The sequence below is a fragment of the Sipha flava genome, unplaced genomic scaffold (assembly GCF_003268045.1).
Source record: "Sipha flava isolate LNK unplaced genomic scaffold, YSA_version1 23_pilon_pilon, whole genome shotgun sequence".
NCBI lineage: Eukaryota > Metazoa > Arthropoda > Insecta > Hemiptera > Aphididae > Sipha > Sipha flava.
In genome coordinates, this window is record NW_020272884.1 from 31,578 (window position 1) to 42,776 (window position 11,199).

At 28.1% G+C, this 11,199-nt stretch overlaps 1 protein-coding gene, 1 long non-coding RNA gene and 1 pseudogene across 2 annotated transcripts; 2 read left to right on the plus strand and 1 right to left on the minus strand.

Annotated features, from left to right (window-relative positions):
* Positions 1–1,320: 1,320 nt before the first annotated feature.
* LOC112684036 (zinc finger BED domain-containing protein 1-like) lies at positions 1,321–3,389 on the plus strand. The gene is made up of 3 exons (XM_025555335.1): positions 1,321–1,704; positions 1,788–2,901; positions 2,995–3,389. The coding sequence occupies exons 1-2, from the start codon at positions 1,321–1,323 to the stop codon at positions 2,586–2,588; spliced, it is 1,185 nt and encodes a 394-aa protein (XP_025411120.1). The 3' UTR covers positions 2,589–2,901; positions 2,995–3,389.
* Positions 3,390–4,437: 1,048 nt separating this feature from the next.
* Positions 4,438–5,447, plus strand: LOC112684033. The gene is made up of 3 exons (XR_003148643.1): positions 4,438–4,699; positions 4,811–5,151; positions 5,244–5,447. It is a non-coding gene; the product is annotated as an uncharacterized LOC112684033 (long non-coding RNA).
* Positions 5,448–5,899: 452 nt separating this feature from the next.
* Positions 5,900–7,255, minus strand: LOC112684037 (annotated as a pseudogene).
* Positions 7,256–11,199: the final 3,944 nt, after the last annotated feature.

Consider the following 11,199-nt stretch of genomic DNA (forward strand, 5'->3'; position numbering starts at 1 on the left):
TTGTATCCATAGCACAAAAATTTTTAAAAAAATTGTTAAGAAAATGCCTCATAAGAAAAATATTGCTAAATTTATTTTCTCTAAAATTAAAAATGATTTATCTTCAGTTTTTCCTATTCATTCTTCTTGCAAATTACATTTTGATTTTCTCATTACTCATTTAATAAATTACAGATTGTCAAGAGACTTTAATTGGATATCAAAAAATATTAAAAATAGAAGTAAAGATAAGAAAAAAAATAAATTATGTATTTTAAATAATATTTATTGTGTTTTGTATTTTATTAAAATATCAACTTTATTTCATTTTTATTGTTAACATTTCTTTATTATTATTCATACAGCCTTTACAAAGAAAATAACATATTATTATCATTATGGTAAGTTTATAATAATAATATCTGAAAGTATTCAATGTATTTATGTAGCATTTCAAATTCAATGAAGACGTGGTAAATTTCTGGGATAATATTGGGAATTGATTGATTTAAAAATAAAATAAAAATATAGGCGAGAATAAGTGCCGAATTATAACAAAGAGTATAAGCAGTATATTATTGCATATTGTTATAAGGCGACTAATGCGTATACGCATGTTTGTAACCACCACACTATAAAATTAATATGGTATATTATTCATAAAAATATCATAAAATTATTTAAGCTCGTATGCTGTATGCCTGTACTACTATAATTCATGTTTGTACTAGTGGTGGGTAGTTACTACTGTATTCGGTGCAATGTAACGATTACATTGGTGGAACGAGTAGGAACGAGTACATATATCGTTCCACGTTCGTTCCATCGGTACATTCGGTACAAAGTTTCAAACTACAAAATGGTCCCCTACCGTCACTGTCCGGGTACCGAATACCGATTACCGACGGTGGTTGAATAGTAACGAGTTGTCACGATAATATATTATACGTCTATGTCGTCTCGGTTTACTATTTACTTTACCTGCTGCTGTTGTTGTGTAGTTGTGTTGATATTTGTTGATAATCGTAGGGAGAGGGTGGTAGTGGAGGTGGACAGTGAATGCTATAATTAAAGATATAATGCAAAATCATACGAGTACGATAATAATTTTATCGTGTTTTTATTTTTATCAAGAAGTTTAAATTATATTTGAAGTAAAATTATTTTTAGATTATTGTATACACGGTTGTAGAATTATTTTTATGTAAGCTGTATAATAATCATAGGCATTATGCAGTATTGCTGTGCAGTGGTAGGCACTATATGTCAGACGTGCGTGTTTACTGTTTAGATTGTTTAGACCTATTAATTTTTATTCATATTTTCGTAAATATTATAATAATGGACAGAAAAAAAAGCAATGTATGGAATCATTATTCGGTTATTAATAGTGGAATGGCTAAATGTTCGTATTGTTCAAATTCGGTGTCTTATAAAGGCGGATCAACTACAAACTTAAGTAAACACTTAAAACGAAAACACATAATTCAATATGAAAGTAGAAAACATCCGCGCATTAATGAAATGATTGAACAAAATGTTGATGAACCAAGTAAGCAAAATACACACGAAACAAATAATGATCAAAATCAACCTTCTACATCAATCAATGCAATTAATGTCATAAATAAATCTCGTTCCATACAAAAAAGTGTAGATTCGTATTTTATTAACAATAAACCACTTTCTGTTTCAAAACAAAAAACAATTGATGAACAGCTAGGAGTTATGATTTCAAAAGAATTCCAACCTTTCAGTTTAGTTGAAAATGTTGAATTTAAAAAATTCATATATTTATTAAATCCTAGGTATCAGTTACATCGAGGAAAACTGTTTCGAAATCTATTTTACCACAGTTGTATGAGAAAACAAGAGAAAAAGTTAGAAATAATTTATTAAATGCCAAATATATTTCATTTACAACTGATGGCTGGACTTCCATAAATAATGATAGTTTTATTGCTGTCACTGTACATTTTATCGATCCAGAAGAATGTGTTTTAAAAACATTTTTACTTGGATGTTTTAATGTGGTGGAATCCCATACAGCTGTAAATTTGTCATTATTTTTAAATAATTGTTTTAAAGACTGGAATATAACAGAAAAAGTAAAAGTTGCTGTGAGTGACAATGCTGCGAATATAACATCAGCAATCGTCATGAATCAAAATTGGCGCCATATTCCCTGTTTAGCGCACACATTAAATCTAATTGCACAATCTGGACTAGGTGAAATAAAAAGAGTTCACAAAAAAGTAAAAAACATCGTTGAATATTTTAAACGAAGTACAAAAGCAAAACTTAAAAATGCACAAAAACAAATGGGATACCCGGAATTAAAGTTAATTCAAGACGTTTGTACGCGATGGAACTCCACGTATGACATGTTTCAACGGTGTATCGATAATAAAGAACCTCTTATGAGTACAATTGCAATAATAGGTAATATGGATAATTTAGTACACGCAGACTTTGAACTAATAAAACACTACTGTGCGATATTTAAACCGTTTAAAGAAGTTACTATCGAACTAAGTAGCGAAAAAGGCATTTCGATTTCAAAAGTGTTAATTTTAATAAAAGCATTACATTTACATATAAAAAAATAAAGAAAAAGAACCAAATTTACCAAATGCTATACATTTGATGCTTTCTAAAATGGTAATAAAAGCCAATGCTAAATTTGAAAATATCGAAAACCAGCCTGTTTTAACAGAAGCAACTATTTTAGACCCACGGTTTAAAAAAAAAGCATTTAATAATCAGTATACATATCAAAAAACATACGAAAAGATAGTATAAAAAGTTGCAACAATTATTCGTTTAAATCAAAGTCCAGTAGAAAATGAAGAAAATAAGAAAACCATACCGACCGATTGTGGAAACGAAACTTCTGAAATTTGGCAACAGTTTGACTCTCAGGTACATACATTATACATTGATATGATGTATAATGTATACATCATTGATATTTTGATATTTAAGTGATTTATAAAATTAGTTTATGATTTTTAGGTGTCTACTTCAACTTCAGTCAACACACCAACATCTGAGGCTATTGTGGAGATGGATAGATATTTGAATGAACCTATACTGGACCGAAAATTAGATCCTCTTAAATGGTGGAATGACAGAAAAAAAATCTATCCAAATTGATTTGATTTGATGTTATTGCGTTTGTGTGTACCATCAACATCAGTTCCGAGTGAAAGGGCCTTTTCAAAAGCTGGCTACACCATTTCCGAAAGACGTAATAGATTATCAACAAAAAAACACGGAAATGTTGATATTTTTAAACAGTAATTATTAAATACTATTATTTAATTTTTAATTTTTATCCATTTTAGGCTTAGGCAAGTAACTAAGTTAATTTTAGAAGTTTGAGTTTATTTATTTTATTGTTATTATTTTTTTTTCTGGGGTAAAGTGAAGTGATTTTTTTTTTGTATTTTTATAATTATTTTTTGCTGAAAATAAATATGTTTATTATTTATGTGGTTTGTTTTTTTTTTGAATCTATAGTTTATTTAATATAATTGTAGCGATTGGAAAAATATTAAAACGATGATAATTTTTGATTAAGCATTTCAAATGTATATTAATATAATGATTCATAGTATTGTAAACAATGTTTACAAAAACATAGTGTTTCTGATACAAATTTAATTATTTTAAGTTAATTTTTCCCGAATATAGTAAAATAATGTTGTATAATAGGCCTACGAGCTACGAAGCATATTCGTTCATAAATATTAAATATCCATTGCAAGAATGAGTAAACATTTGAATATATGTATTTTTATCGTTCCGCGAAGAACTATACGAATGTGAGTACAAGTGTAACTAAAGAAAGAATGTACCGATAGTAACGATGTAACGATGTAACGAGTATTTTGGAATCGGTACCTTATTGTAACTGTACCGATTGGAACGATTCCACGAAAGGAACGATAATTCCCCCCACTAGTTTGTACACTATTAGTGGTGCCTTATAAATTAAACATTTTAAATGATGGACCATTCTAGTGGAATACTCGAATTATGTAATTAGGTTGATTTGTAATATTCGAAATGTTCTAAAATATATTATTAATATTATTATAAAAATAGTTGAATTTCTTATCGCAGTCCTCAGATTATATTCTATACTAAAACCGGTTTTTGACGGCGGACGCCTACTCTCAATTGTATTCCTCTTCTATTTTTACTTTTGAAAAATGTTGAAGTGTGAATAAACAATGCAGATCAGGGTTGGTAAAAAATTATTTTTTTTTAAAAAAAACAAACAAACAGCTTTTTATGTTTTAAACATGACCTTTATGTTTTAAATATGTTTATTATCAAATATTTATTTTTTATTTTTTAAACTGTTTTAATCTCTTAATTTATTGTTTAATATTAATTAAAACTTGTTTTACATCATATCATATCATCAATCAACGGATTCAATCTGATTTACCAATGTCTTGTACATTATTTTTTTAATCTTTGAAGGCGCATAACCTCCAAATAATAATTTTGTTATCACACTCAACAACATTAAACACGTGCGTATATCAATTTCGAAAATAAATGCATAAACTGTTCATTGGTCTACGATATCATAGTGATATCTGAGAAATGAAAAAATATTACAGTCGACTCTCAGTAACTCGAAGTTCAAGGGGAAAAAAAAAATTCGACTTACTAAAAATTTCGAGTTATCAAAAACTTTTAAAAAGTATGTTTTTATTTTTATATAATATGTATTTAATTTATTTAATAATTTATACTATTGTTTTGAAAAAAATGTAATAATTAAATATATATTTGTATATTACAATATATAAAGTTACGGTATACAATTTGAACCTGTCGCGAAAGAGCAATTCGAATCATTATACAAATTCAAAGTGATTACTGCTGGATTATTTGTTGATCCTACACTACCTTATTTAGCGGCATCACCTGACGGACTTATTGGAGATAATTCAATAATAGAAATTAAATGTCCTTTTTCAATAAGAGATTTAACGCCGGAAAATGCATACAAGGAGAAGAAAATTAAATATTTAGAACAAAAAGACAACAAATTAGTTTTGAAGAATAGCCATGATTATTATTTTCAAGTACAGGGTCAACTACACATTACGCAAAGGAAATTTTGTTATTTTGTAGTATGGACACCTAAAGGTAAACATACATAATCATACCTTAAATTATTTACATGTTTACATTGATAAAAGTACTATAGACATCGTAATCATTGAATTAATTTTTTTTAGGAATGTTGGTTGATTTAATTGAACGAGATGATTTATTTTGGAAAGGTAAAATGGAAATACCTTTATCAGAATTTTACCTCAACCACATGATATTAGAAATTATTTCTCCATCATATTCAATTTGAGCTTGGACTTCATAATTTTGTACTTGATTCGAAGTGTATATAAAACGTGTATATTACGTGAACTTGTAGTAATTTACAAATAAATTTCTTTATTACTTATAACGATTAAGTATATAATTTTTATTAGCAAGTGTAATCTATATAAAGAGTATTCCACTTTCGACTGAAAAAAAAAAAAATATTGACATTAGATAACTCAACAAGATATCAAAGCTTTTCACGTAAGTCATATTGTGGATCAAAAGTAATGATTGACAAATGGTTTTGGTGCGCGGTTGGAATGAGTAATAATATAAAATATAATACCTAATAATAATAATAATAAAATAATAATAATAATAATAATAATAATAATAATATCTACGTGGCTTGCGTTGTCGACCATGCTTCGCTCCCCACCACAGACATGACGAGGCTGTACGACAGATTCCGACCGTGTCAACGCACACTAATGGTAATTTACTTTGCACACAAACAAACTGCGTAACGTGAATAAAACATTGAATTGCCTATACACGGCCCCTTATTAAATCACCGCTTCCAATCCCCTTAACGAAATAAAAAAGAAAATTTACATGTTATTATTTTTAAAGAATTGGTGTAAAGTTAATTGTTTTTGTTTATTTAACACTATATTGTTCTCAATTCTATTTTCTAAAATACCGAGTGGCTTAAATAAATCTTCCATACCTTCATTGCCTTCAATATATTTACGTAATGTTTCTAATGCAAGTGTTGCTTCTTTATTTGTAATGGTGGATTGTACTTGTTGGTCTTCGAATTCTTCTTGGTTATCTTCGTCCAATATATCGGAGATAATATCGTTCTCAATCCATTCTCCACAAATATCCAAATTTTCATCGACATTGACGTATGATGTAAAGGTTTCATCAATATTTATTTTCTCCGTTAATTGATCCCATTCATCGTTATTATCATCAGAAGGATCATAAGGAGTGTTTTCATTGTTTTCAATTGAAGTTTTAAAACCTGATTTTGTAAAACAGTTTACAATCGTTCCTTTTTTTACGTGTCGCCATGCTTTATCGCATAGCCGTATAGCATCCAATATGTTTATTATGATTTGATTGTTACCATTTATAGCCGATATAATTTTTTTTACCATTTCTTTTCGATAAAATATTTTAAATTATTTATTATGCCTTGGTCTAATGGTTGTAATACAGACGTAGTATTAGGAGGTAAAAACTGCACTTGAATAGCATTTAAAGTTTAAGTCAAATTGTGTGCAGTACAATTATCTATAAAAAGTAAGATTTTTCTTTTCTCGGTGACCATTTTTTTATCTAATTTCATTAACCACAAATTAAAAATTTCAGACGTCATCCAGGATTTTTTGTTCGCATGATAATCTAATGGTAATGATTTTACTTGTTTAAAACATCGTGGTTTTTTCGACTTACCAATCAAAAGTGGTCTTAATTTTTCAGTGCCCGACATATTCGCCCCTAACAGAAGTGTTACTCTTTCTTTACTATGTTTTCCACCTGAACAAGATTGGCCTTTAAACATAAATGTATTTTCAGGTAAACATTTGAAAAATAATACTGTTTCGTCAACATTAAAAATATCGTCTGGAGAATAATTTTCGATGAGTTTCGGTAAATTATTTATCCATACGGAACATTTTTGTACATCTACAGCGCCACTTTCACCACAAACTTGTTTAAAAACAACATTATTTCTGTTTTTCCAATTTGTTAACCATCCACTGCTGGCTTTAAAATGTACATGCCCTAACTTATACCCAAATTCTTCAGCTTTTTCTCGTAGAATGGGTCCATTTATTGGAATTTTTTTGTCAAGACATTGTTAAAACCATTTTAATAAACAGGATTCTATATCAGAGTATTCTCCTAGTTTCATTTTTTTTCGAGTTGTCGAGTTTCATTAAAGTTTTTCAAAATTACCTCTTTACTTTTTATTATTGTAAATAATGTACTCGCTGGAATTCCAAAATCTTTTGCTATTTCTTGTTTTTTCTTTTCACCTTTTTCAATAATTCTAAGTAAGTTCACTTTTTCTGCAAGTGATAATGTTGTTAATTTTCTTTTTTGAGCCATAATAACCACTGATTTAACACTGTTACACTCGCTCAACAAACGGCAAAGAACTAAAAATGAAATCTATTGTATGAAATTATCAAGGTTTAAGTTACAAACATTTAGTTGATTATAATGGTCGGGTTTTACAAAACAAGTGATAGGCGAAAAATAATCGCCTTGATGGGGTTTCGTCAATTGCGCCGAATTTGGGACACTACCTGTATAGTATACATCTATTGCACCGGTATAAAAAAGGTATATTAAAAAGGTATACATCTATTGCGCCGGTATAAAAAAGGTATATTAAAAAGGTATACATCTATTGCGCCGGTATAAAAAAGGTATATTAAATAGGAATACATCTATTGCGCTGGTATTAAAAAAGTTATATTAGTTAAAAGTAAATAAAAATAATTTACATATATATTACATACAAATTTATCTTTCTGATGAAGTGCCTTGAATCTTAATCTCAATCTAAAAAAATTAATTTAAAATTAGAAAATGTAATACAATAATATAATTCAAACTTACCTATGATATAGATAATATATTAGATTAAAACACGTAAAAACCGATATGTAGTTATAATAGAAATAGTATTATAGACGTTTATATATATTTAAGAATCGATCAGCGTAATTGACGTACATCATTTATTAATTCGACATTAAAATATCGATCGGCGCAATTGACGTACACAATTTATAACATTGGAATATCAATCGGCACAGTTGATGTATACCTTTTTTCTATCCCATAATTTTTCTTTCTTTACCTGCGATTTTCGGCGCAATTGATGTATGCCCGCCTTGATAAACTACTTTTAGTACTAAATTTGGATAAGAAAATTCGAGATATCGAAAATTTGTCAAATTAATTTTCGAGTTACCAAGATTATTTAAACATTAAGTGTAATTGTTATTTGGAGGGGAATTTTAATTATTCGAGACATCGAGAATTTCGAGTTATCAAGGTTCGAGTTACCGAGAGTCGACTGTATATACGTTGTGTCGTTATATGATTATTAATTATTATTTATTGTAATATTTATTACATTTAACTCTTTGAAGCACAATGGGATAAAATATAACCCACCAAATTAGAAACCGTTGCTGCATGGTGGTACGAAAAATAACCCACCATTTTAATAATATTTTCTACCTTCTCTTAACAATTTTAATAAGAAATAAGTTAATGTTATGTTATAAATACATGTTAGTAGTGTGTATAATTTTATACTAGACATTTTACTGAGAATTTCCTTACTTTTTTTCTTTTTGAATATTGTGTTCATGATAAAATATATTTTATTTATAGATTTTAATTGACCATGAATTACACAAAAATAGGTTTATTTTAGTGGTTTTCATTTTTACGTGCTATAAAACTAGTATTATTTATATTGATGATGGAAACATCATTATATACAAACCAGTTCAGACTTAATATTGAAAATAATCGGTGTACAAATTATAACCCACCGTGCTTGTAGTGACGGAAATAATCGATATACTATAATCATCAAGTATATTTGACTATTTATTATTTTCAAGCCCTAAATGAATTGTAAACAATTAAATTTATCAATTAAATAATTTTTACAATCTATAAAATTGGTTTTTGACAAACTGACGATGAAAATAACATTATTTGGATTTTAGAAATTTGATACATTGAAAGTTGACAGTTTACAAAATCTAATCGACCGTGACGGTAGTGTTTCTTGTGGCATAATAATTATTAAAATGATTTCTTTGCAATTAAACGAAAATTCTATAGTTGACTGTCTTTACGAAGATTTGCCATCAGACGATCAAAGTTGTACGACAGTAGATGACACAGATGATGATCAGGATTACTTACCTCCACAAAAGGCCATAATCGTAGTAGAAGACAATGAAGCTAGTGATGATACAGGTAATGCAGATGAAGATTTAGTAGACATACTAAATTTAAATGACAATGAAATTTTAAAATTACCTAGTCCATATAAAATTTATAAAAATATAAGAAGTTTTAATAAAAATATTTCTCGTTCATTATTTTCTTCCGGCCCCACGTCCAGTTCAACAATTACTTTAAGTACACCAGAGGTACTTTTACCGAATATTTCAAATAAAGATAATTCTTCCCAAATTTAAGTGTCTAATAATACCCAAAATAATGACGAATTCAATTTCATACCACCGACATGGTCAAAAAACAATACATTTTCAATAAACCCACTATCCGATTTTATTGGAACAACTGGCCCTAGTGATTTAATCGACAAAGAACAAGATCATACACCATTTTCAGTTTTTAAACTCTTATTTTCCGATGAAGTCATTAATTTAATAGTAGAACAAACAAATTTATATGCCCAGCAAAGATATATGAAGACAGGAAAATTGTATATAAAAACTACCAATCAAGAAATTATGACATTTCTAGGTATAAATATACTGATGGGTATAAAAATGTTACCTAGCTATAGAGATTATTGGTCATCAGCACCAGACCTTCACGACAGTTATATAAGTCAACTAATGACGAATAATCGTTTTGGTTGGTTGCTGTCTACTATACATTTAAATGATAACAACATGATACCTAAAAAAGGTGAAATAGGTTATGATAAACTTTATAAAGTTCGGCCATATTTAACAATTTTAAAATATAATTTTCAAAAGTATTATAATCCTAACAAAATTATTGTGGTCGACGAATCAATGATCAAATTTAAAGGACGATCTACTTTGAAACAATATATGCCGAAAAAGCCTATTAAAAGGGGATACTAGGTTTGGTCACTAGCAGATAAAAAAGGATACTTATGGAACTTTGAAATATATTCAGGTAAAGTTGGTGACAATGTGGAAAAAAATTTAGGAGGTCGTGTTGTGAAAGATTTATCATTTCCATTACAGAACAAAAACCATCATCTTTATATTGATAATTTTTTTACAAGTTTGCCCCTTCTATCATATTTGAAAACGAAAGGAATAAATGCTTGTGGAACAATAAATTTAACAAGAAAATATTTACCAAAATTATGTCCAGATAAAAATATGAAAGTTGGTGATTATGACTGGCAAATAACTGATTAAGATAATATATCTATAGTAAAATGGAAGGATAAACGAATCGTTAGTTTATTATCTAATTTTCATGATCCACAAAATGTAACTCAGGTACAAAGGAAATCCAAAGATGGTTCTGCAACTATGGTTAATTGCCCTAAAGTTCTACAAGATAATAATAATAACATGAATTGCGTCGACAAGTTTGATCAGAATAAAAAATCTTACCAAATGGACAGAAAAAATACCACAGTAGTTGAAGGTAAATCATAAAATTATTTAAATTATTTAAATACTTACCTATTAATAATAAAATGATTTTATGTTTCAGAAATTATTATTCGTTCCTGTACATAATTTATTGATCAGTGAATAATGTGACTACCGATAGTGCACCACGGGACATTTTTTAACCCACCACTTATATTTAAGTACAAAATGTATTTTTTTTTTCAAAGTAACTCTATGTTAGATAACTAATAAAAATTCTTTATTAACAAAACCAACTGTTTATACCTAAAATATCTTTTTGTGTGCCGTATGGGATTTTTTTGTGTCATTTATGTTGTGCTCCAAAGAGTTAAATGATATGATATGATTATAAGTTATGACTTATGAGTTTAACGTTTAACACTTATAAGTTATAACTGTTATAACGGACATTTGGTTATAATTATTAACGTATAAGTACTAATCATCA

Excerpts from the sequence above, each read along its gene's own strand:
- LOC112684036 (XM_025555335.1), top strand. The coding sequence starts at position 1,321 with ATGGACAGAAAAAAAAGCAATGTATGGAATCATTATTCGGTTATTAAT. Across the intron at positions 1,705-1,787 it reads CAATTGATGAACAGCTAGGA|GTATCAGTTACATCGAGGAA; the intron begins GTTATGATTTCA and ends ATTAAATCCTAG.